The 27673-nt window shown below is 39.9% G+C and overlaps 1 protein-coding gene and 1 long non-coding RNA gene across 4 annotated transcripts in view; one reads left to right on the top strand and one right to left on the bottom strand.

Annotated features, from left to right (window-relative positions):
- The window catches only part of LOC118496176, a 52298-nt gene extending 26823 nt beyond the window's left edge, over positions 1–25475 (bottom strand). The window contains exons 1-2 of the long non-coding RNA XR_004898663.1: positions 25405–25475; positions 7141–7299 (exon numbers count right to left, since the gene is read on the bottom strand). This is a non-coding gene — a long non-coding RNA (uncharacterized LOC118496176). The remainder of the gene's footprint in view (positions 1–7140; positions 7300–25404) is intronic.
- LOC116067364 (zinc finger protein 345-like) overlaps positions 1–26448 on the top strand; it is a 45794-nt gene extending 19346 nt beyond the window's left edge. The window contains exons 2-5 of one of the 3 annotated variants that reach the window (XM_036006412.1): positions 1340–1447; positions 4157–4543; positions 6437–7295; positions 25233–26448. In XM_036006412.1, coding sequence (XP_035862305.1) covers positions 1340–1447; positions 4157–4543; positions 6437–7295; positions 25233–26032 — 2154 coding nt within the window. In that variant the 3' untranslated portion in view covers positions 26033–26448. The remainder of the gene's footprint in view (positions 1–1339; positions 1448–4156; positions 4544–6436; positions 7296–25232) is intronic. The other 2 variants (XM_036006408.1, XM_036006415.1) reach the window with 2 other exon arrangements.
- Positions 26449–27673: the final 1225 nt, after the last annotated feature.

Here is a 27673-nt window from a genome sequence, read left to right as displayed (position 1 = left end):
TGCTCGGGGCTCGGCTCGGCTCGGCTCGGCTCGGAGAGAGAGAGAGAGAGAGAGAGAGAGAGAGAGCGAGAGAGATAGAGACGTATATAATAATATATAATGATTTTTTCATTCTTTTATATAATCGGGCTGGACCAAAGCCTTTGATTATATATCCAGAGATAATTTATTGTCTGCAATGAAGTCTTATGGCTTTCCAGAAAGATGTGTTCATTTGATCAGATATCTGTATGTTAAATCTAGTGTGTGTATGAATGTAAATGGTGTTTTAACAACACCATTTACTGCTGTGTAGAAACAAAAAAATGTCCGATGATTTACTGCAACGATGATAAGACACAGCAGCACGTCTTGATGGACTGTTACAGAGCAAAAGAAGTCTGGGACAAGTTAGAAGTGTATGGTGTCAATTTTGACCTTTCATATAAATCTGTTATGTATTGTATTATTGATGAGATTCTACCAGAGAAACACAAGAAGCAGATACTCTGAGGGTATTTACTGGACAAAATTGACTCTAAGTCATAGCGCCCCCTAGTGGCAACAGGAAGTAGGCTTAAAAGTCAAGGTGCTATACTTTAACAAACTCTTCCTAGAGATTCCATCCGGCGGACTTCAAATTTGGTCTGTACCATCTCAACACCTTAAAGATGAAAAGTTATTAAATGAAAAAACTTTTGGTCAAACGGTGTGGGCGTGGCGTGGCGGCCATTTTGTGTGTTTAGCGATGAACAACAAAGTGGCTGTAACTACAGTGTACATTGTCATATCTGCTTGAAATTTCCCACAACCAACAAGAGTCCAGGCCTGAGGACATCCACAGGCCAATATTGACTTTTGGTCATAGCGCCCCCCGCTGGCAACAGGAAATCAGCCTTATATGACAAACATATCCGATTTACATGAAACTTAGAATGTGTGGTCTACATGTGATAATGAGCCGGCCCCTATGCATTAACCACGCCCACTTACTCAGGCCACGCCCCTTTTCATAACATTTGAACCATTTAAGGTAGAGTCTTGTGTGAGGTGTCATTGAACTCAGCAGAGACTTCCTTCTTCATTGGTGATGGTTTGGCCCGCCCCCTATGCTTAAGCCACGCCCCATTCCATAACATTTAAACCATTTAAGCTAGACCCTTGTGTGAGGTATCATTGAACTCAGCAGAGAGTTCCCTTTTCATTGGTGATGATTTGCGGTGTCTGAGTGCTGCGCAAATGCACGGTCGCATGGAGCGGTGTCCGCCAGTTACCCCAACGCATGCAGAGGCGCGAGGGCCCGTTCAACGCTGCTTGCAGCTTTAATAAAGTCTGTGATTGTTTCTGTGTTGATCTGCAGGGCTGTGCCTCCTGGAAGTCATACTTCCCATTCCACTACGGTCCGTTCGCCTCCGTCTTCAAAGACATCAAAGGCATTTTCACCGACTTTGAGAAGGACACCAAATCGGTAAGGATGGACTAAACCCTTACTTCTCTACTTCTTTCTTTTGTTGTCCCTTTTCTTTTGTCTCCTCTCCACCTCCAGATCATCTTTCAAGAGATTTTGTGAAAACAATCAAATGGGTAAATCATTGCAAAGTGAAGTCTTTTGTGTGAGCCAACGTGGAGGCGTATTCTAAAGAGTGCCCGCAAATGCACGTCGCAAAGAGCGACATCCACCAGAAACCCCGACGCGCGAGGGCCCGTCCAACGCTGCTGCGCTTTATTTTATTTCTTATTTTAATTAGCTTTAACCCAGCAGTGGACTTCATAAAAGCCGCATACCAAACCCCGCCCATTTAGAGTGAAGATTTGATTGGTCAATTTGACTGTCATTTGAAATAACGCCCTCTGTAGATGTATAGCTCAGTCCTTCCAGGATTTCGAGATGTCGCCATTGCGCCAGTTCACGCAAATTCAACCAATCACCGCAAATTTGATGCGACATGCAATTTTGACCAATCACCGCAACTTTTCCGCACATTTGACCAATAACCTGAAGTTTCCCACGACTTCAACCAATCGCAGCAGTCCCACGTGCACTCTGAGAGCCAATGACCAATTGGGAGTGAGAACGGGTAGATAATTTCCTTGTTTTTGATATCAAGACGAGACGTGTGTGTGACTCATTTACCAACAAAACGTACAGCGAAAGACCGATACATTTTAACATCAATGTAGACTTTAACGATTTAAAAGTTGCTTAAGTTGCTGCCGTTTCAATCCTAGCTATCGGCTCTCTGCAGTGGGTGGGGCTACTGCTCCGTTCCCCCTGCGACTGACGCTTGCACACACACAATCACACACACAGACACACACAAACAACACACACGGTGGATGCAGGAGAAAAAGGAGATGAGATGACACGATGATCTAAATTGAGGACAGCTACGCTCGTTATTGTAAGTGCAATGATAAGTTAAAGTCCAATAAGTACTTTATCGAACGGTATGAATGTGTCCCAGGCCAGGTTAGTGTGTGTGTGTGTGTGTGTGTGTGTGTGTGTGTGTGTGTGTGTGTGTGTGTGTGTGTCTGTCTGTCTGTCTGTGTGTGTGTGTGTGTGTGTGTGTGTTCCAGGCCAGGTTAGGAAATTATCTAACAATGTAAAGATCAACAAGCCACTGACAGATATGTTCAAATTTGATTCATTTAATAAATTATTATTTTTTGTCTTAAATCCACCAGCCATTTTCATATTATACCAACATTTACAGCATCCTGAGCCTTTTTGGTAAGGTTACTAGGAAAACTCAGCCCAGAGTAATTTTATTCTCCCCAAAACAAAAAAACTATACAAAAAAAAAATCGAAACTTTTTTGCAATTTTCACTGTCGACCGCAACTTCACTGCAACAAACATACAAAAGACATCGCAACTTTTATCACAATTTTTTACAAAAGCTCCCACGAAATCAGGCATTTTGCCCTCTATGCTTTAGCCACGCCCCCTTTCACAGCTAATAAACTGTATGACGTACAGTCTTGTGTGAGGTATCATTGAACTCAGCAGAGAGTTACCTTTTCATTGGTGACGATTTGCGGTGTCTGAGTGCTGCGCAAATGCACGGTCGCAAGGAGCGGCATCTGCCAGAAACCCCGACGCGCGAGGGCCCGTCCAACGCTGCTTGCAGCTTTATTTATTGTTTATTATTTTTTTAATTAGCTTTAACCCACAGCGGGTGGAACTTCATCATAAAGCTAGCAATTCCAAACCCCGCCCATTTAGAATGAAGATTTGATTGGTCAATTTGACTGTCATTTGAAATAACGCCCTCTGTAGATGTATAGCTCAGTCCTTCTAGGATTTTGCGATGTCAAGACGTGTGTGGTGAGGTTAGTGTGTGTATGTGTGTGTATGTGTGTGTGTGTGTGTGTGTGTGTGTTTGTCTCCCAGGCCAGGTTAGGAAATTATCTAACAATGTAAAGATCAACAAGCCACTGACAGATATGTTCAAATTTGATTCATTCAATGAATTATTATTTTTTGTCGAACGGCACCTCTGATTAATATTTAGATTTGATAATGGTTTAAATTGTGTTGACGTCTTTCAACCAATGGGAAGGCAGGTCCGTCATACAAAGACTATGGAGTAGAAAAAGATGGATCACTCCAGCGAATCCGAGCGAGAACAAAGGCTATAGAGTGTAAAGATAGATCGCTCCAGTTTATTACCGTTCTACAGAGAACAATGTTTTGAGATGTGGCACACATTTGGGCCTGTTTTGAAATAAATAGTTTGTCCTTTTACATGAGTTATAATGTTCATTATGTTTATTTTTGCACCGCATGACTCCAAATCTATAGGAGAACTGTTTTAGAACATTGCTGTGCATCTTCTTCCTAGCAATAGCAGAGGCAGCAAAAGGTGGACAATTCATTTAACCCTTTACATTCCAACACAAACTGACCAGGCAGGTTTGAAGGGTTTATTTCCTCAAAAACGCTTTTTAAGATGTTGTTTGTCTAATAATACATTGACAAAATATAATTACAACTGATGGCTTTTTAAATATGATTTGTTGTTGTAAAGGTGCATATGTTTACATATGCTAACTTGCATATATAAGTATGTGTTAGCATGGCTTGGCATGGCTAGCATATGTAAACATCTTAGCATATGTAAGTATGTTTGCATGTGTATCACTCCACCGTTGCCTCTAACTCTCTGTTTCTATAGAAAGGGAGAGGAAGAGGCGGACTCAGACATCACAGCTGTCAGCACTGTGGCAAGTCCTTCACAAAATCTGAACATTTAAAGATTCATCAGAGAGTTCACACTGGAGAGAGACCATACAGCTGTCAGCACTGTGGCAAGTCCTTCACAACATCTGGACATTTAAAGATTCATCAGAGAGTTCACACTGGAGAGAGACCATACAGCTGTGAACAATGTGGGGCAGCTTTCACACAGTTGGGTGCGCTCAAAAGACACCAGCTCATTCACACTGGAGATAAACCGTTCAGCTGTGAACAATGTGGGGCAGCTTTTGCAGTGTTGGATAGCCTTAAAAACCACCAACGCATTCACACTGGAGAGAAACCGTACAGCTGTGAACAATGCGGGGCAGCTTTCATAACATCGTGTTATCTTAAAGTCCACCAACTCATTCACACTGGACATAAACCGTACAGCTGTGAACAATGTGGGAAAACTTTTTCTCACAGTGGTTCCCTTAAAAGACAGTATGCTATGAGTTTTATGGCTACTGACAGATATGTTCAAATTTGATTCATTTAATAAATTATTATTTTTTGTCTTAAATCCACCAGCCATTTTGATATTATACCAACATTTACAGCATCCTGAGCCTTTTTGGTAAGGTTACTAGGAAATCTCAGCCCAGAGTAATTTTATTCTCCCGAAAACAAAAAAACTATACAAAAAAAAATCTCAACTATTTTGCAATTTTCACTGTCGACCGCAACTTCACTGCAACAAACATACAAAAGACATGGCAACTTTTATCACAATTTTTTACAAAAGCTCCCACGAAATCAGGCATTTTGCCCTCTATGCTTTAGCCACGCCCCCTTTCACAGCTAATGAACTGTATGACGTACAGTCTTGTGTGAGGTATCATTGAACTCAGCAGAGAGTTACCTTTTCATTGGTGACGATTTGCGGTGTCTGAGTGCCGCGCAAATGCACGGTCGCAAGGAGCGGCGTCTGCCAGAAACCCCGACGCGCGAGGGCCCGTCCAACGCTGCTTGCAGCTTTATTTATTGTTTATTATTTTTTTAATTAGCTTTAACCCACAGCGGGTGGAACTTCATCATAAAGCTAGCAATTCCAAACCCCGCCCATTTAGAATGAAGATTTGATTGGTCAATTTGACTGTCATTTGAAATAACGCCCTCTGTAGATGTATAACTCAGTCCTTCCAGGATTTTGCGATGTCAAGACGTGTGTGGTGAGGTTAGTGTGTGTGTGTGTGTGTGTGTGTGTGTGTCTCCCAGGCCAGGTTAGGAAATTATCTAACAATGTAAAGATCAACAAGCCACTGACAGATATGTTCAAATTTGATTCATTCAATGAATTATTATTTTTTGCCGAACGGCACCTCTGATTAATATTTAGATTTGATAATGGTTTAAATTGTGTTGACGTCTTTCAACCAATGGGAAGGCAGGTCCGTCATACAAAGACTATGGAGTAGAAAAAGATGGATCACTCCAGCGAATCCGAGCGAGAACAAAGGCTATAGAGTGTAAAGATAGATCGCTCCAGTTTATTACCGTTCTACAGAGAACAATGTTTTGAGATGTGGCACACATTTGGGCCTGTTTTGAAATAAATAGTTTGTCCTTTTACATGAGTTATAATGTTCATTATGTTTATTTTTGCACTGCATGACTCCAAATCTATAGGAGAACTGTTTTAGAACATTGCTGTGCATCTTCTTCCTAGCAACAGCAGAGGCAGCAAAAGGTGGACAATTCATTTAACCCTTTACATTCCAACACAAACTGACCAGGCAGGTTTGAAGGATTTATTTCCTCAAAAACGCTTTTTTAGATGTTTGTCTAATAATACATTTACAAAATATAATTACAACTGATGGCTTTTTAAATATGATTTGTTGTTGTAAAGGTGCATATGTTTACATATGCTAACATGCATATATAAGTATGTGTTAGCATGGCTTGGCATGGCTAGCATATGTAAACATCTTAGCATATGTAAGTATGTTTGCATGTGTATCACTCCACCATTGCCTCTAACTCTCTGTTTCTATAGAAAGGGAGAGGAAGAGGCGGACTCAGACATCACAGCTGTCAGCACTGTGGCAAGTCCTTCACAACATCTGGATATTTAAAGATTCACCAGAGAGTTCACACTGGAGAGAGACCATACAGCTGTCAGCACTGTGGCAAATCCTTCACAACATCTGGACATTTAAAGATTCATCAGAGAGTTCACACTGGAGAGAGACCATACAGCTGTGAACAATGTGAGGCAGCTTTCACACAGTTGGGTGCGCTCAAAACACACCAACTCATTCACACTGGAGATAAACCGTTCAGCTGTGAACAATGCGGGGCAGCTTTTACAGCGTTGGTTAACCTTAAAATCCACCAACGCATTCACACTGGCGAGAAACCGTACAGCTGTGAACAATGCGGGGCAGCTTTCACAACGTCAAGTAGTCTTAAAGTCCATCAACTCATTCACACTGGAGAGAAGCCGTACAGCTGTGAACAATGTGGGAAAACTTTTTCTGTGAGTGGTACCCTTAAAAGACACCAACGCATTCACACTGGAGAGAAGCCGTACAGCTGTGAACAATGTGGAGCAGCTTTCACAACGTTGTGTTATCTTAAAGTCCACCAACTCAGTCACACTGGACATAAACCGTACAGCTGTGAACAATGTGGGAAAACTTTTTCTCACAGTGGTTCCCTTAAAAGACACCAACGCATTCACACTGGAGAGAAGCCGTACAGCTGTGAACAATGCGGCGCAGCATTCACACGGTTAAAGAGCTTAAACTCCCACCGACATGTTCACACAGGAGAGAAGCCGTTCTGGTGTGAGCAATGTGGGAAAACTTTTTCTAAGTTTCAGAACCTTGAAAGACACCAACGCATTCACACTGGAGAGAAGCCGTACAGCTGTGACCAATGCAGAGCAGCCTTCACAACATCATATAACTTAATAACCCACCGACGTGTTCACACTGGAGAGAAGCCGTTCTGGTGTGAACAATGTGGGAAAACTTTTTCTCAGAGTAGTGCCCTTAAAGTCCACCAACGCATTCACACTGGAGAGAAGCCGTTCTGGTGTGAGCAATGTGGGAAAACTTTTTCTCGGGGTAGTAACTTTAAAAGACACCAACTCATTCACACTGCCTCCTCTTGAACATTTTCTAAAGCCAAGCTGTTGTTAGATTGGAGAGAGGGAACAAAGTAGCCGAGGTCCAGGACCACTGCAGGCACTAACCTGCTTGATAAATATGTAAAAAAAGAGCATGTAAAGATGACAAGTGAAAATCAGTGCTGTGAAAAACAGGATGAGTATAACATAACAGTTGTTTTCCAAGGAATCAGATTATGAGATATTCATGGTTGAAGCTTGTATAAGAAAATTATTTACCAGTTTTAGTCTCATTTTATCCTAATATCCTCTTTCTGTTCACTGATTGAGCTGATCATATTTTACCTGATTTTTTTTAAATACACACATTTATCTTGTGTTGTGTACTGAATGTTATTAACAATATACATCAAGAGATGGAGTTGTTTTTGGATATATGACTGTTATCATTTATATTTTACTTTATTACTTCATTCATTTTGAGTTGAGTTTATTTCTTTTCATTTTTTCCTCATCATACTCAGAATACTATACTATGACTTTTTTATTACTTTTTTCGACATACTATACTATGACATTTTTGACTTGTTTTGACATACTATACTGTTTCTTTTGTTTGTTTTTTTTACTTTCTTTGACATACTATACTATGAATTTTTATTAATTGTTTCAACATACTATACTATGACTTTTGATGATGACTTTTTCAACATACTATACTATTACTACTACTACTACTATACTATACTGTGACTTTTTATGATTTTTTTTCCGACATACTATACTATGACTTTTAATGATGTCTTCGACATACTATACTATGACTTCTCACGACCTTTCGACATACATTTCTTTTTTTAACCCTTGTATTGTCCTTGGGTCAAATTTGACCCGTTTTCAATTTTTTTTAATTCAGAAATATGGGTTTCCTTTGAATGAAATTGCCCCAAAATAACACGGATGGTTCTATAAGTTCTTCAGGTAAAATCAGTGATTACCTTCATAACATTTTGGGTCTTCTATTATATTTTGTAGCATTTGAAAAAAATTTTTTTAATTGTTTCAAAACAATATCCTGGCTATACTTTGACAAATACCAGTCTGTGATTATCAACATCTTCTGATCTTAACTATAAGTCAAAATAATTTCTAATTTCTGCTTTTTTTTTATTCAAAAATTAGGTATAATTTCATTTAAATAAGGTTTGTTGACCATAAATTCCAAGAATAATTGTAAAACTTGTGTTAACAAGTTGGTGTTAGTGTTGCATTTAAGTGACAAAAAGGTTTAAAAAAAAAGGTCTCAAGAGCGTCTGGAAACAAACGACAAAAATGTCAAAAAACAATGTTAATTTTCAATTTTGGAAGACAACACAAGGGTTAAACTTTTTTTGACATACTATACATACTATACTATCAACATACTATACTACTACTACTACTACTACTACTACTACTACTATACTATAATGTTTCTTTTTTTAACCTTTTTTTGACATACTATACTATGACTGTTTTTCAACATACTATACATACTATACTATCAACATACTATACTACTACTAATACTACTACTATACTATGACTTTTTATTAATGTTTTCGACATACTATACTATGACTTTTTATTAATTGTTTCAACATGCTATACTATGACTTTTTATGATTTTTTTCCGACATACTATGAGTTTTATGGCTGTTTTCGACATACTGTAATATAACTTAATGTTTTTTTTTGACATACTATGCTATGACTTTTTATGACTTTTTACAACATACTTTACTATTGATAGGTTGAATATAGATTGCATGCTTTCAAAGATATCCTATGAATGTATTACATAAGGTTGTTATGTGTGTGTGTGTGTGTGTGTGTGTGTGTGTGTGTGTGTGTGTGTGTGTGTGAACCTCACATGTTAATTATTATGTTTCATTCAAAGGAGAGCTTATGTAATATTCACCTGTGACCTTTGGAGGAGGCCTAACCAACAGCAGAGACCACCTAATTGGGGGATCCTAAGTTTTTATGGTTGTGATTGACAGCTGGTTCTCCAGATGTGAGGCCAAAACTGTATAAAGGACTGTGTTCCCTTAGTGTTCAGTGAGAAGCTGATCTGTGAGTGTGTATGTTATATATCTGAATAAAGCTGCATCTAATCTAAAGACATCTGAATCGGTCATCTGCCAAGTCTCCTCAATCCATTTCCAGATATCAACTATGACGTTTTATAAAATTACTTTATATTACTTTTTCGACATACTATTATATAACTTCATATGACTTTTTCGTCATACTATACTATGACTTTCATGATTTTTTCGACACTATACTATGACTTTTTATTACTTTTTCAACATACTATAATGACTTTATATTACTTTTTTGACATACAAGTTTTTTGTCTCTTTTCGACATACTATGCTGAAGTTTTATGACTTTTTTCGACATACTGTAGTATGACTTTTTATTTATTTATTCAACCAACTATTCTATGACTTGTAATGATTTTTTTGACAGACTATACTATGACTTTTTTCAACATACTATACAATGATTTATTGCTTGTCTGTTAAAAAATAATCGCATATTGAATCGCAATCGCAATATTTTTGAAAAAAATCACAATTACATTATTTTCAAAAATCGTTCAGCCCTATTAGCATATGTTTTGCTCTACGGAAATGGAGAGGATGAGGGAAGACTTGGGCTGGAATGAAGAATTAAACAAGCTCCGGACAAGAAAACCTCATAACGTTACAACTATTGCAATAATATTGAAAAATAAAACCTATTGAGCTTTAATTTTTTACTCCTTACATATTCAAAAGAGTGGAACAGGATTCCTACTATTATTAGTGTATTAGTTTTAGTCAGTGCAAATAAAATACAATAAGCATGCCTCTCTCAATGGGTAGGTCTATGCACTGGCATGTAAAACGTTCTCAGAAGTGATTTGGTTATGAATAGGAAATGCGTACTTGTGTGTGAGAGAGAGAGAGAGGCAGAGAGAGAGAGAGAGAGAGAGAGAGAGAGAGAGAGAGAGAGAGAGAGAGAAAAGTTTGCTGATTGTGGTTATCGGTATGAACAGAAGTGAGGTAACAGTTAATGAGAATAGGAGGAGGAAGTGATGTTTAGGAAGTTCCTTTTTCCCATGGCTTCATAGAGGGAGCATCTGAGGGTCCCATACCACGTAAATTGCCTCCTCGAGTCCTCCACTTGCCTCCCTTCCTCGCCTCTTGGTCAGTCCCCCCGAGAAGCCACGGGAGAGATGCGAGGAAATCACATGTGGAGAGAGGGAATGTGTTTTAGAGCAGTCATTCCCAAACTGTGGTCCTGACTGAGGGTACTGCAGGTGGTCCGTGGAAAAGCAAAATAAAACATAAAATAATATTTATTTATTTTTAACCTTCATTTTACCAGGAAATTCCCATAAACATTAAGAATATGTATATTGATATACAATTTCAATTGTCAAGTTATTGTGTGATTACTAAAATAGGGCTAGGTTTTGAAATTTTGACTATATCCAAGTGTTCTTATTCTTATAGATGTAATACTCCATTGCTATGGAAATAAGCCTGTTTTTCAAATTAACCTGATTATGCCCTTGGGCGCTTGAGTAAATTAATAAATGAATATATGGCAGCCATTGTGTGCAGTATACTTTCTTTTAACGAGCCTGTTGTACAGATGAGATGACCAGTTATAGTTTTAGTGCTAGTAGGCCTATTAAGAGGTATTTTTAATATGTATATTATGAGGTGGTCCGCGAAAATTCTTGATTACAAATTGTGGTCCACACACACAAAAAGTTTGAAAACCCCTGTTTTAGAGGGATGAGACGTCCTTTCCTCTGAAGCATCACATGAATCCATCAGCTGTTTGGGCGGAGTTAGCAACTCCTTCAGCTACACTTCCAGGAAGACTGCTCTCTGGATCCTCGCCTATAGCTCCTCCATGATCCCTAATAAATATTCAGTGCTAGAAATTTCAGAGAGAAGCCGTATTGGTGCAAGATCTGTAAGAAGACGTTTTCCCGGGAATACGCCTTGGAAGTTCACCTGCACGGTCACGCAGGAGAGAAACAGTACATATGTGAGGAGTGTGGGAAAGTGAGGTGAAATTTTTTGAATTTTATTTGAAAACTAATTTAAAAAAATAAAAAATTGGAAAAATGTAAAGACATTTTGAACAAATTTAAACAACATCTCGGAAGTAGAAAAACAGTCAGCTAAATTCAGATGTTGTAAAAAAGTCAAAGAAAAAATTTAAAAGAAGCATCGGGAAGGAAAACACACTGTTAAAAAATACTCTGTTACAGTTAAAGTCCTGCAGTGAAAATGTTCCTTCAGTAAAAGTGTGTAAGTATCATCAGGAACATGTAGTTAAAGTATTAAAAGTAGAGACTGTAAAGGATCCATTCAAAGGGTTTTCTGTATCTCAACTTATCCCACGTTTAGACCAAAGTTGTTTAAAATCTGTGTATTTTTAACATTTAAACATTGTAGATAAAATTGTGAATTGTGATTGCAACATAACATCAAAATAAGCACCATAAAAACATGGTCAAAAGTGCCAAAGTCTTCAAAAAAAGCTAGAAAAAGTCAGGAAAAAGATACAAAAAAACATTTTAAAAAAACGTCCGAAAAAAGCAAAACTAGGTGACCAAAATCTACTGTGAACCTCGTCTATGTCCACGATGTTCCACTTCAGGGATTGCTCCGGTGCCACCGGATGTCCGTCTCCTTCCTCTGTCTCTGTGTTGGCGTTCTAACCTCTGGTGGATTTGTGAGGACTGTGGTTAACTGCTCCTCAGATCTCTGCAGGGTGAATCCAGACAGCTAGCTAGACTACCGTAATTCCTCAAATAAAAACCGGTAGTCAATTAAAAGCCAGGCCTCTGATTAAGGCCGGGGAAAAATTAGTGTGGATAATCTCCTAAATGCCTTTCATATAATGTGCATTCAAATTCATTGTAATGTACATTTCTACCAATTTCATTTAACAGATTCAACAATATATTCATGTTTTTTTCCATACTTTGTTTTTCTGGATTATGGTACTCATGTAAAGTATTATTGTCCGACCGGTATTTTAGTCAATGTGGCTGTATGTGTTACCAGAGCCAAGAGATAGATGGCAGTAGCTACATTGGATGTAACATATTTCTCATTTAGTGCTAGCAGAGAATGACGGGCTCCGGTGCTAGTGACCACAAACTTTTCAACATCAAAACAAAGAGTTTTAAATGCGGAGGTAATGTCGGGTGAAACGCTGCGAGACATTTCCATATTGACCCCAGGAGAATCTGAAGTGGAACTACTGGAAGAAACAGAAGGATGAGCTGACAAGATTAATTCAATTCAATTCAATTCAATTTATTTATAGTATCAAATCATAACAAGAGTTATCTCGAGACACTTTACAGATAGAGTAGGTCTAGACCACACTCTATAAAGCCCCAACAATTCCAATAGTTCCCCCAAGAGCAAGCATTAGCAGTGGCTATTGCGACAGTGGCGAGGAAAAACTCCCTTTTAGGAAGAAACCTCGGCAGACCCAGACTCTTGGTGGGCGGTGTCTGACGGTTGGGGTTATGACGGTACAGGATGTAGCGTGGCACAGCAGAGCATGGGTGGACGCGGTGGACGCAGCAGGACGTAGCCGGGCATTGCAGGGAATCGCAGAGCGTAGCAGGGTGTAGCAGGTCCATAGCCACAGCTGCACCCAAGAACTGAAGACTCTAGGAACCACAAGTAACTCTGCATTCTGGGAGCGTAGTGCTCTAGTGGGACAATAAGGTACTAAGAGGTCCTCAAGATATGAAGGAGCTTGACCATTTAGAGCTTTATAGGTCAGAAGAAGGATTTTAAATTCAATCCTGGATTTTACAGGAAGCCAATGGAGAGAAGCTAATACAGGAGAAATATGATCTCTTTTCTTAGTTCTTGTCAGAACACGTGCTGCAGCATTCTGGATCAGCTGGAGAGTCCTAAGGGACTTATTTGAGCATCCTGATAATAAGGAAATACAGTAGTCCAGCCTGGAAGTAACGAATGCATGGACTAGTTTTTCTGCATCGTTTTGAGACAGGATGTTCCTAATTTTAGCAATGTTACGAAGGTGAAAAAAGGCTGTTCTAGAGGTTTGTTTTAGATGGGCATTAAAGGATAGATCCTGATCAAAAATAATATTTGAAATAAATACCCAGTACATTTACAGGGTTCAAATTGACACAATGGTGGTGTTTGATTAATTCTGACCCAAATTGCTTTGTCTCTCTTCTGGCTGTTGTTGTATATGGGGATATTTTTGCAAATGTTTCGTAAAATATGAATGATCTCTGTCCACTGGAAAGCTATGGCTTTTAATTTAATAGTTTATTTAAAAGAATTACAGTTATCAAACAGATGGAATTAGAAATAAAGGCCTGCTTCAAATACAAGCCTGGTACCTTCTGCTGTTCAGGTAAATTAAGGGCCAGGCTTTTATTTGAGGAATTACGGTGTCTGTCCAATCCAAGAGTTTTCTGTTGCACGACTAAAACTACTTTTTGAATAACATGTTCCACCAAAACAAGTTCCTTCCTGAGGCTGTTTAGCAGAGGCACCGTTGCTCCGTCCGGAGCTTAGCAATTAAATTCAATTTAATTTTATTTATAGTATCAAATAATAACAAGAGTCATCTCAAGACACTTTAGAGATAGAGTAGGTCTAGACCACACTCTATAATTTACAAAGACCTAGCAATTCCAGTAATTCCCTAAGAGCAAGCATTTAGTGGCAAGGAAAAACTCCTTTTAGGAAGAAACCTCGGTGATTAGGAAATCTTTCTTTAAGGGATAAACTTCGGACAGACCCAGGCACCGCCCAAGATGATTGTGATTGGTTTAAAGAAATGAGAATATATAAGAGACTACTGTGAACCTAAATTTATATGTGGGCCGGCTCCAACACATCTCACACTCATCTCGTAAAATAAGGACGCTTGGTCAGGTGCCTTTGTCGTTCTTATTGACGCTAAAAGTCTCCTTTAGCGCTATAAGTAAACACGCTTGGTCGGGACTATTGCCGTCCCTTTAGCACTATGAGTAAACACGCTTGGTCGGGACTATTGCCGTCCCTTTTGACGCGGTTCTGTGACACGCGGAAGGAAAGTAAAAGCGACTATAGCAAGCGTGACAAACGGGACATGAACCTACTCTCTAAATCCTCTCTAACTGCTGCTCTCCCCGGTAAGTTACACAAACACGCTGAAAGACGCCTTTTTCGTCACATCAGACGCTGACAGCCACTGTCCAAACGTCCTTATTTTACAAGTTCGGAATGAGAACGGTTTGCCGGGTCTGAGTCTGAGAGGGGGGGCCAGGTGCATATTTTATAAGTTGTTTAAGTTTTTATAGTTTTCCCTTTTTTATCAAAGACAGAAACAGGTGACTTTGGAGCTGGGTTTGATTTCTCTGCGGCACAAGAATATTTTTAAAGCTTTAGTGGGTGATTTCTGTTGCCCCCATGAGGAATGACAACAACACCATTGGCGCATCCACATGATGCAAGCCTTCCATGATTGCCCCCCCACCCCTCCTCCACAGAGTTGCTAGTAGCCAAAGAGGACACAGAGGATTAAAAAGACATGATGGCCTCTTCAGAAGAGGTCATTATCTACATTTGAGTTTCTGCTCGGGAAAGTCACCGGACGCCACAATCTTATAATACTGAGAAATCCAGAGAGAGTTGTGTGGAGCTGATAGTCTTAATTAGCTTTGTAGCAACTCATTTAGTAATGGCTTGAATGTAACAGACGTTCATTTATATCAAAACGTTACGCACTAAAGCTTTAAGAAGAATAGTGATAGAAACAGAGGAAGTGATTTCTTTAGGAGGAACAAAAAAACGACCAACAGCACCAATGTCACAGTCCCAGTAACTCAGTTTAGACTCCATATAAGGTACTTTATTTGGAACCAGGTTTGACTCAGTGTGAAGTGAGTCAAACATGAACTAATCTTTTAAATATCTGTCCAGTGCAACCATCCGGCCCAGAACAGGTTGTATAACCACAACCCCAAACACAGTTTGAGGTCTTAACTAGATGTTGGTCAGTGAGCAACAGCTGCACCATAAACTTCCCCTCTCTCTCTCATAAACGCTGCTTATCTTTTTTACCCTGTGTGTGTGGGCAGCTGTTCTCTCTCGTCCTGTGTGTGTGAGCAGCTGTTCTCTCCTGTCCTGTGTGTGTGAGCAGCGGTTCTCTCCCGTCCTGTGTGTGCCTTCCCCAAGGTCACCTCAGTAGTGGTAATGAGATAAAATTTCACTTTCCCCACCCAGATTTTATCCTGTCGGTCTGGGCATTTACCCGGCGACCTCCCGGTCACAATCTCGCTTTTTTAACCATTAGGCCACCCTACAAAGCCCAATAATGAGAGTGTGTGTGTCTCTGTTTCAGGCTGCTGTCCCCGCTAAAGTGAATCCAAAATCTACAACACATCACACCTGCATCCACTTCTTCTCAGGACACCTGACTGGTTGAAGGACTATCCAATTGCGCACAGAGTCATATGAATTACGCCCGTTGATCACGCCTATTGTGCAGAGAAAATACAAACAGAATCCCTAGACCCACGTTCAATCTTGAATCTTAAAGGTCCCATGGCATGAAAATTTCACTTTATGAGGTTTTTTAACATTAATATGAGTTCCCCCAGCCCGACTATGGTCCCCCAGTGGCTAGAAATGGTGATAGGTGTAAACCGAGCCCTGGGTATCCTGCTCTGCCTTTGAGAAGATGAAAGCTCAGATGGGCCGATCTGGAATCTTCCCTTTATGACGTCATAAGGGGAAAGGTTACCTCCCCTTTCTCTGCTTTGGCCACCCAGAGATACAGTATTAGGGGACCACTAAGGTCTATATAAAAGAGACTTCAGATACAGTATTAGAGGACCACTAAGGTCTATATAAAAGAGACTTCAGATACAGTATTAGGGACCACTAAGGCCTATATAAAAGAGACTTCAGATACAGTATTAGGAGACCACTAAGGTCTATATAAAAGAGACTTCAGATACAGTATTAGGGGACCACTAAGGTCTATATAAAAGAGACTTCAGATACAGTATTAGGGGACCACTAAGGTCTATATAAAAGAGACTTCAGATACAGTATTAGGGGACCACTAAGGTCTATATAAATTAGACTTCAGATACAGTATTAGGGGACCACTAATGTCTATATAAAGAGACTTCAGATACAGTATTAGGGGACCACTAAGGTCTATATAAAGATACTTCAGATACAGTATTAGGGGACCACTAAGGCCTATATAAAAGAGACTTCAAATACAGTATTAGGGGACCACTAAGGTCTATATAAAAGAGACTTCAGATACAGTATTAGGGGACCACTAAGGTCTATATAAAAGAGACTTCAGATACAGTATTAGGGGACCACTAAGGTCTATATAAAAGAGACTTCAGATACAGTATCAGGGGACCACTAAGGTCTATATAAAAGCATCCAAAGAGCACAATGTCATGGGACCTTTAAAAGATTGAGCTTGGTCTGGTGATATCCAGACTAATAGACTGCTAAAGTGAATCCAAAATCTACAACACATCCCACCTGCTCAGAAGTTAAAGCTGTAGAAGTGAAGCCAAAACTTCTGGCACATGGTGCACATGTTATACTGTCTGAAACATCAACCTCTTCTTTCATACTATTTGACAGTATTTGGTAATTTCTATTATTATGTTGCTAACATAGACTCTTACAGTGGGCTTGTTTAGTGATTGCACTGCCTTGAATATGGAACTTGTTGCTGCAGTATATTACACTCTTAAAGTCTTTTGAATTTTGTATGTCTTTTGAATTCATTAATCCTTTATTGCTTTGGCAGCATATACTCTTAAAGTCTGCTTAGAACTTGATATCTTTTTATCAATTCGATCTCTTATTTAATCAAGTATTATATCGTAATTTATTTTAATCTTTAATATATTTTAATGTGTGTGATATATGCTCTGTGTACTAAAAAGCTTACTGTGGTTTTAAGAAAGCTTTTCTACAGTTGAACATGTGTTGGAGCAAGAGACAGGAGGTTCCCTCTGAGTGTGTGTGTGCGTGTGTGTGTGTGCGTGTGTGTGTGCGTTTGTATGTCTGTGTGTGTGTGTGTGTGTGTGTGTGTGTGCGTTTGTGTGTGTCTGTGTGTGCGTTTGTATGTGTCTGTGTGTGTGTGTGTGTGTGTGTGTGTGTGTGTGTGTGTGTGTGTGCGTTGCTTTAAGAATGTCTTTACATGAGACAGGAAGGGGGAGGGTTGTGGGAGAGACTAGAGGGGGACATGCTCGGGGCTCGGCTCGGAGAGATAGAGAGAGAGAGAGAGAGAGAGAGAGAGAGAGACGTATATAATAATATATAATGATAAACTAATCTGATAAAAAAGACTTTTATATAATCAGGCTGGACCAAAGCCTTTGATTATATATCCAGAGATAATTTATGGGCTGTAATGAAGTCTTATGGCTTTCCAGAAAGATGTGTTCATTTGATCAGATGTCTGTATGTTAAATCTAGTGTGTGTATAAATGTAAATGGTGTTTTAACAGAACCTTTGAATGTAGAGAGAGGGTGAAACAGGGCTGTCCTCTGAGTGCTGCTCTATACATCCTGGCCATCAGCCCCCTTATTAAAATCATCAACTCTGATAGTCTCATATCTGGTACACACGTTGGGCTCACTCCCAAAGTTACTGCCATGGCCTACGCAGACGATGTCACAGTTGTTATTAAAAATCAGATGGAGATGGATGTTTTAACTAATCACCTGAACTTATATGAATTAGCTTCCGGTGCCAAATGAAATCATGATAAAACAGAGAGCGTTTATATCATAGCTGGAAGTAATAAACGTGACATTAACATTAAAGTAAAGGATGAAATTAAAATCTTAGCTTTGGCCATCTGTAATAAAAACTGCAGTGAAAAATAATGGGAAACTAAACTGTGTGAAGTTAAAGAAGAAGTTAAAAAATGGCAAAATAAAAACACCAATTATAAATCAAGAGTTAACTTCGTCAAAACTTGACTATGACCCGTCTTATCCAAGCTTCTGTTTTTAGCAAACATCTTCCCTCCATCTCACAAAATGATAAGGAAAATAAATAAACAGTGTGTAAACTTGGATTGGGGTACAACTAGAGAAGGAACAACAAGAGAAATCAGGTATAAAAGCAAATAATATGGCGGGTTAGGGGCAGTAGACCTGGGAATAAGATTGTATCTTGCTTTTGTTAAAAATATGTCAGCAGCCATCTCCAGGAATGCTCTCTGGGTCGGTGACCGCTCCAAGTGGAGGAAAAGGAGAGGGAGAGCCAGTCAATAACATGTTGGTGCACACATGGTGCACATGTTATACTGTCTGAAACTTCAAGTACCCACCTCTTCTTTCACACTATTTGACAGTATTTGGTAATTTCTATTATTATGTTGCTAACATAGACTCTTACAGTGGGCTTGTTTAGTGATTGCACTGCCTTGAATATGGAACTTGTTGCTGCAGTATATTACACTCTTAAAGTGCTTTTGAATTTTGTATGTCTTTTGCATTCATTAATCCTTTATTGATTTGGCAGCATATACTCTTAAAGTCTGCTTAGAACTTGATCTCTTAATAAGAATCAAGTATTATATCGTTCTTTATTTTAATCTTCTATATATTTTAATGTGTGTGATATATGCTCTGTGTGCTAAAAAGCTTACTGTGGTTTTAAGAAAGCTTTGTGACCGTTGAACATGTGTTGGAGCGAGAGACAGGAAGGGGGAGGGTTGTGGGAGAGACTAGAGGGGGACATGAGGCTATCAGGGCTCAGAGAGAGAGAGAGACCCAGTGGAGAGCTGCTGGATTTCAGAGACCAGAACCAGGACCAGAACAAGAGCGGAATGGAGGAGGAGCAGCAGAAGCCGGAGCAGCGGAGCAACAAGGTCCCCAGAAGAGCAGCAGCAGGCTCGGCCTCTGATAGCAGCGGTGTTCAGGTCAGTGTTAGGACACAACAAGCACACTAAAGACACAAGATGGCCGACTCTCATGGAAACAACATGGGGCTCTGTGTATATTAGCACACATGCTTCTCTCTGTGTGAAAAGGGGCCATAGGCGTAAAAAGAGGTTTTTAAAAGTCTCGGTGTGTTCAGCTCTCAGTCCGTTTGGAGCTTCTAACTCATCTCTGGGCTTAGTTTAGTTTCTAGTTGATATCTGCTCTGGTTTACATTTCAGCTCAGTTTATAGGAGTCTTGTTAAGTTACTGCTGATGAAGAGCAACATTTCCTTATGTTTCTTCTTCAAAATAGAATCATGTATGTAACAAAGTAACCAGGGGCTTTTATTGTGAAGAATGTATAGGAAATGAAACGGTTTTACTACTTTGTGAACACAGCACTATGAAGATAGTTATGACAATGCTTGACTAATAAATACCAAAGTAGAGGAGATAAGAGCAGGAATGTCTGAAGAAATAAAACAAGTTAACATGCTAAGGATACACACTGATTAAAAGACAATGATAATGTCTTCTGAAATGTGTTTAGGTTGAGAGGGAGAGAGGTGAAGGGAGTCAAACAGTCTCTCTCAGAGTAGAAAGGAATGTGGCCATAAAAAGAGGGGGTTGCCACATCTGTTGGTTAGATATCTCTTAACTAGGTGAGGGGTCACAGGGGAACTATAAGTTTATAGCTGGAGCAAAGGATCCTGGCCCCAGCCCCCCAATAGGGACGAGGTGACACCCCAGAGTAGAATAGAATATCAACTGTCTGTACTAGGAAGTCTGGGCCATTGTGCAGAGCCCCAGGGTGAAGTAGGGTGGTCTTTGACAGCCACTGACAGGTTTGCAGTACTACCACTAGGGTTGGGTACTAAAACCCGGTTCCACTATGGAACCGGTTCCTACGCAATGGCTTAACATATTCAAAAACACACCAAAATTGGCAGTCGCATCCACCATGTTCTTTATATTTAGGGCCCGAGCGTCGACAGCGGCGAAGGCCCTATTGGAACTGAAGGAATTATTTTTTGCAAATGAATTGGCTTTTTGAGGGGCTTAACAAAGTTCACAAGTTTCAAAGTTCGAAATTAGTGTGATTTTGGCCATTTCCACATGTCGTACTTTAACGAACTCCTCCTAGAGATTTCATCCTATCAACTTCAAATACGGTCTGTTCCATCTTAAGATGTTAAAGATGAAAAATTGTTAAAAGAAAAACCTTTCGTCATAGGGCGTGGCCGTGGCGGGGCAGCCATTTTGTGCGTTTCGCCGCCAAAACAGGAAGTGAGTGTAACTTGAGTGTACATTGTTGAACTGGCTCGAAACTTTTCAGGATTCATAAGACTCTAACTCTGAGGATATTTACTGGACAAAATTGACTCTAAGTCATAGCGCCCCCTAGTGGCAACAGGAAGTAGGCCTAAAAGTCAAGGTGCTATACTTTAACAAACTCCTCCTAGAGATTCCATCCGGCGGACTTCAAATTTGGTCTGTACCATCTCAACACCTTAAAGATGAAAAGTTATTAAATGAAAAACTTTTGGTCAAACGGTGTGGGTGTGGCGTGGCGGCCATTTTGTGTGTTTAGCGATGAACAAGAAAGTGGCTGTAACTACAGTGTACATTGTCATATCTGCTTGACATTTCCCACAACCAACAAGAGTCCAGGCCTGAGGACATCTACAGGCCAATATTGACTTTTGGTCATAGCGCCCCCCGCTGGCAACAGGAAATGCGCCTTATATGACAAAAATATCCGATTTACATGAAACTTAGAATGTGTGGTCTACATGTGATAATGAGCCGGCCCCTATGCTTTAACCACGCCCACTTACTCAGGCCACGCCCCTTTTCATAACATTTGAACCGTTTAAGGTAGAGTCTTGTGTGAGGTGTCATTGAACTCAGCAGAGACTTCCTTCTTCATTGGTGATGGTTTGGCCCGCCCCCTATGCTTAAGCCACGCCCCATTCCATAACATTTAAACCATTTAAGCTAGACCCTTGTGTGAGATATCATTGAACTCAGCAGAGAGTTCCCTTTTCATTGGTGATGATTTGCGGTGTCTGAGTGCTGCGCAAATGCACGGTCGCATGGAGCGGTGTCCGCCAGTTACCCCAACGCATGCAGAGGCGCGAGGGCCCGTCCAACGCTGCTTGCAGCTTTAATAAAGTCTGTGATTGTTTCTGTGTTGATCTGCAGGGCTGTGCCTCCTGGAAGTCATACTTCCCATTCCACTACGGTCCGTTCGCCTCCGTCTTCAAAGACATCAAAGGCATTTTCACCGACTTTGAGAAGGACACCAAATCGGTAAGGATGGACTAAACCCTTACTTCTCTACTTCTTTCTTTTGTTGTCCCTTTTCTTTTGTCTCCTCTCCACCTCCAGATCATGATCTTTCAAAGAAGAGTATTTTGTTGAGTAATTACAATCAAATGCTGGTAAATTCATTGCAAAGTGAAGTCATTTTGTGTGATGCCAACGTGGAGGCGTTATTCTAAAGAGTGCCACGCAAATGCACGGTCGCAAAGAGCGACATCCACCAGAAACCCCGACGCGCGAGGGCCCGTCCAACGCTGCTTGCAGCTTTATTTCTTATTTCTTATTTTATTAATTAGCTTTAACCCACAGCAGGTGGAACTTCATCATAAAGCCAGCAATACCAAACCCCGCCCATTTAGAGTGAAGATTTGATTGGTCAATTTGACTGTCATTTGAAATAACGCCCTCTGTAGATGTATAGCTCAGTCCTTCCAGGATTTCGAGATGTCGCCATTGCGCCAGTTCACGCAAATTCAACCAATCACCGCAAATTTGGTGCGACATGCAATTTTGACCAATCACCGCAACTTTTCCGCACATTTGACCAATAACCTGAAGTTTCCCACGACTTCAACCAATCACAGCAGTCCCACGTGCACTCTGAGAGCCAATGACCAATTGGGAGTGAGAATGGGTAGATAATTTCCTTGTTTTTGATATCAAGACGAGACGTGTGTGTGACTCATTTACCAACAAAACGTACAGCGAAAGACCGATACATTTTAACATCAATGTAGACTTTAACGATTTAAAAGTTGCTTAAGTTGCTGCCGTTTCAATCCTAGCTATCGGCTCTCTGCAGTGGGTGGGGCTACTGCTCCGTTCCCCCTGCGACTGACGCTTGCACACACACAATCACACACACAGACACACACAAACAACACACACGGTGGATGCAGGAGAAAAAGGAGATGAGATGACACGATGATCTAAATTGAGGACAGCTACGCTCGTTATTGTAAGTGCAATGATAAGTTAAAGTCCAATAAGTACTTTATCGAACGGTATGAATGTGTCCCAGGCCAGGTTAGTGTATGTATGTGTGTGTGTGTGTGTGTGTCTGTCTGTGTGTGTGTGTGTGTGTGTGTGTGTGTGTGTGTCTGTGTGTGTGTGTGTGTGTGTGTGTCCCAGGCCAGGTTAGGATATTATCTAACAATGTAAAGATCAACAAGCCACTGACAGATATGTTCAAATTTGATTCATTTAATAAATTATTATTTTTTGTCTTAAATCCACCAGCCATTTTGATATTATACCAACATTTACAGCATCCTGAGCCTTTTTGGTAAGGTTACTAGGAAATCTCAGCCCAGAGTAATTTTATTCTCCCGAAAACAAAAAAACTGTACAAAAAAAAATCTCAACTATTTTGCAATTTTCACTGTCGACCGCAACTTCACTGCAACAAACATACAAAAGACATCGCAACTTTTATCACAATTTTTTACAAAAGCTCCCACGAAATCAGGCATTTTGCCCTCTATGCTTGAGCCATGCCCCCTTTCACAGCTAATGAACTGTATGACGTACAGTCTTGTGTGAGGTATCATTGAACTCAGCAGAGAGTTACCTTTTCATTGGTGACGATTTGCGGTGTCTGAGTGCCGCGCAAATGCACGGTCGCAAGGAGCGGCGTCTGCCAGAAACCCCGACGCGCGAGGGCCCGTCCAACGCTGCTTGCAGCTTTATTTATTATTTATTATTTTATTAATTAGCTATAACCCACAGCGGGTGGAACTTCATCATAAAGCTAGCAATGCCAAACCCCGCCCATTTAGAATGAAGATTTGATTGGTCAATTTGACTGTCATTTGAAATAACGCCCTCTGTAGATGTATAACTCAGTCCTTCCAGGATTTCGCGATGTCAAGACGTGTGTGGTGAGGTTAGTGTGTGTGTGTGTGTGTGTGTGTGTGTGTGTGTCTCCCAGGCCAGGTTAGGAAATTATCTAACAATGTAAAGATCAACAAGCCACTGACAGATATGTTCAAATTTGATTCATTCAATGAATTATTATTTTTTGCCGAACGGCACCTCTGATTAATATTTAGATAATTTGATAATGGTTTAAATTGTGTTGATGTCTTTCAACCAATGGGAAGGCAGGTCCGTCATACAAAGACTATGTAGTAGAAAAAGATGGATCACTCCAGCGAATCCAAGCGAGAACAAAGGCTATAGAGTGTAAAGATAGATCTCTCCAGTCTATTACCGTTCTACAGAGAACAATGTTTTGAGATGTGGCACACATTTGGGCCTGTTTTGAAATAAATAGTTTGTCCTTTTACATGAGTTATAATGTTCATTATGTTTATTTTTGCACTGCATGACTCCAAATATATAGGAGAACTGTTTTAGAACATTGCTGTGTGTGTGATTTCAATAAATAGGACATTATTATATTGATTATTGGCATAAGTGAATGTCATGTGGGCAAAAGCGTCTGGACTTTTTTGAAAAAATGTATATATTTAGTCAACTGTATAATTTATAATGTTTATTTCTTCACAGTGTGACTCCTAATACATATGGGAACTGATTTAGACAGGAGATTGGCTGTCTGTGATATCAAAATATATCTGTGAGATTCATGTTCCGTTTTATTTATTTATATGTCTTTAACCTTTTTTTACATTCAAGTGACCTCACTGCAGCACAAATATTCTAATAGACCAGTTTTTCCTGGAAAAAAAATGATGTTTACAAATTGACTGTAGACAACACGGTTGATGTTTTACGAGCTTTTTTAGAAAATAAAACCAGATGGAAAATGAACTGTAAAATGACCTTAGGTTTGTGAGCATGAAATCCACCAGCCATTTTCATATTATACCAACATTTACAGCATCCTGAGCCTTTTTGGTAAGGTTACTAGGAAAACTCAGCCCAGAGTAATTTTATTCTCCCCAAAACAAAAAAACTATACAAAAAAAAAAAACAATCTCAAAAAAAGGCTGCGAAATCCTGGAGGGACAGATAGCTGGACCACCAATCACAGAGCTGAAAGCATAACATCTTCTTCCTAGCAACAGCAGAGGCAGCAAAAGGTGGACAATTCATTTAACCCTTTACATTCCAACACAAACTGACCAGGCAGCTTTAAGGGTTTAGTTCCTCGCTTCTTTAGATGTTGTTTGTGTAATAATACATTGACAAAATATAATTACAACTGATGGCTTTTTAAATATGATTTGTTGTTGTAAAGGTGCATATGCTTACATATGCTAACATGCATATATAAGTATGTGTTAGCATGGCTTGGCATGGCTAGCATATGTAAACATCTTAGCATATGTAAGTATGTTTGCATGTGTATCGCTCCACCATTGCCTCTAACTCTCTGTTTCTATAGAAAGGGAGAGGAAGAGGCGGACTCAGACATCACAGCTGTCAGCACTGTGGCAAGTCCTTCACAACATCTGAACATTTAAAGATTCATCAGAGAGTTCACACTGGAGAGAGACCATACAGCTGTGAACATTGTGGGGCAGCTTTCAAACAGTTGGGTGCGCTCAAAAGACACCAACTCATTCACACTGGAGATAAACCGTTCAGCTGTGAACAATGTGGGGCAGCTTTTACAGTGTTAGATAGCCTTAAAAATCACCAACGCATTCACACTGGAGAGAAACCGTACAGCTGTGAACAATGCGGGGCAGCTTTCACAACATCAAGTAGTCTTAAAGTCCATCAACTCATTCACACTGGAGAGAAGCCGTACAGCTGTGAACAATGTGGGAAAACTTTTTCTGTGAGTGGTACCCTTAAAAGACACCAACGCATTCACACTGGAGAGAAGCCGTACAGCTGTGAACAATGTGGAGCAGCTTTCACAACGTCGTGTTATCTTAAAGTCCACCAACTCAGTCACACTGGACATAAACCGTACAGCTGTGAACAATGTGGGAAAACTTTTTCTCACAGTGGTTCCCTTAAAAGACACCAACGCATTCACACTGGAGAGAAGCCGTACAGCTGTGAACAATGCGGCGCAGCATTCACACGGTTAAAGAGCTTAAACTCCCACCGACATGTTCACACTGGAGAGAAGCCGTTCTGGTGTGAGCAATGTGGGAAAACCTTTTCTAAGTTTCAGAACCTTAAAAAACACCAACGCATTCACACTGGAGAGAAGCCGTACAGCTGTGACCAATGCGGAGCAGCATTCACAACATTATTTAACTTAATAACCCACCGACGTGTTCACACTGGAGAGAAGCCGTTCTGGTGTGAACAATGTGGGAAAACTTTTTCTCAGAGTAGTGCCCTTAAAGTCCACCAACGCATTCACACTGGAGAGAAGCCGTTCTGGTGTGAGCAGTGTGGGAAAACATTTTCTCGGAGTGGTAACCTTAAAAGACACCAACTCATTCACACTGCCTCCTCTTGAACATTTTCTAAAGCCAAGCTGTTGTTAGAAAAGAGAGAGGGAACAGATAGTGTGAGTCAAGATGCTGTTTACTACCCAGACAACAAAAGAGAGCAGTCAGAGCCCAAAGTAGCCGAGGTCCAGGACCACTGCAGGCACTAACCTGCTTGATAAATATGGAAGAAGAACAAAGTGGGGAATTTGTCAGAGCACATAACATTGGGTAAAAAAAGAGCATGTAAAGATGACAAGTGAAAATCAGTGCTGTGAAAAACAGGATGAGTGTAACATAACAGCTGTTTTCCAAGGAATCAGATTATGAGATATTCATGGTTGAAGCTTGTAGAAGAAAATTATTTCCCAGTTTTAGTCTCATTTTATCCTAATATCCTCTTTCTGTTCACTGATTAAGTTGATCATATTTTACCTTATTTTTTTAAATACACACGTTTATCTTGTGTTGTGTAACTAAATGTTATTAACAATATACATCAAGAGATGGAATTGTTTTTGGATATATGACTGTTATCATTTATATTTTACTTTATTACTTCATGTATTCATTTTGAGTTGGGTTTATTTTTTTAATTTTTTCCTGTTATCATACTCAACATACTATACTATTACTTTTTTATTACTTTTTTCGACATACTATACTATGACATTTTTATTAATTGTTTCGACTTTTCACGACCTTTCGACACACTATACGGGTTTTTTTTTTACTTTTGTTGACATACTATACTATGACTTTTTTTCAACATACTATACATACTATAGTACTACTACTACTATACTATATTGTGACTTTTTAAGATTTTTTTCCAACATACTACACTATGACTTTTTATTAATTGTTTCAACATACTATACTATGACTTTTTATGATTTTTTTTACATACTATGAGTTTTATGGCTGGTTTCGACATACTATAATATGACTTAATGATTTTTGTCGACATACTATACTATGACTTTTTATGACTTTTTGCAACATACTTTACTGTTGAATTTAAGGTTGAATATAGATTGCATGCTTTCAAAGATATCCTATGAATGTATTACATAAGGTTATGTGTGTGTGAACCTCACATGCAAACTGATGACTGACTGTTGATGTGGGGGGTCCTGTGTGGTGAGAGTTATAGGAAACATCTGGGTATGACACCATGACAAGATCGGGAGACCATGAGAACTAATATTCTCCAGGGGCTTCATTTATAAAACCTCTTACGCAAGAAAAAGTTGCATGAAGCGGTATGAAATTTGCCGTCATTCCAACATTCCTCGCAAAAGTTTATATAAGAATTTCCATGTTTAAAAATGTGCCCAGTTTTCCGCAACCTTTTGACCACACGTGAGATTGTGCGTAATGCTCCTGAGGTTTTGTAGACTACGTTTTAGTGGACTCCGATGGTATTCCCGTTTTCCGAACCCAACCCTGTTTTTATTTTCCTGAACCCAACAATCCCGTTCTTTCCAAGCCGACCCAGAGCCGGTCGCGGCGCCCGGCGAGGGGCTGCCAGCAACGGGGAGAGGCCTGCTGTGTGTGTGTGTGTGTGTGTGTGTGTGTGTGTGCCTGTGCGTCTCTGTGTGTGTCTGTGCGTCTGAATGTGGGCGTGTCTGATTATAGGTGTCTGTGTGTGGGAATGTTGTCTTTCT

This window comes from Sander lucioperca, chromosome 1 (genome assembly GCF_008315115.2).
Source record: "Sander lucioperca isolate FBNREF2018 chromosome 1, SLUC_FBN_1.2, whole genome shotgun sequence".
In the NCBI taxonomy this organism is placed as follows: domain Eukaryota; kingdom Metazoa; phylum Chordata; class Actinopteri; order Perciformes; family Percidae; genus Sander; species Sander lucioperca.
Note: the sequence above shows the minus strand (reverse complement) of the source record. Positions and strands in the feature narration are given on the sequence as shown.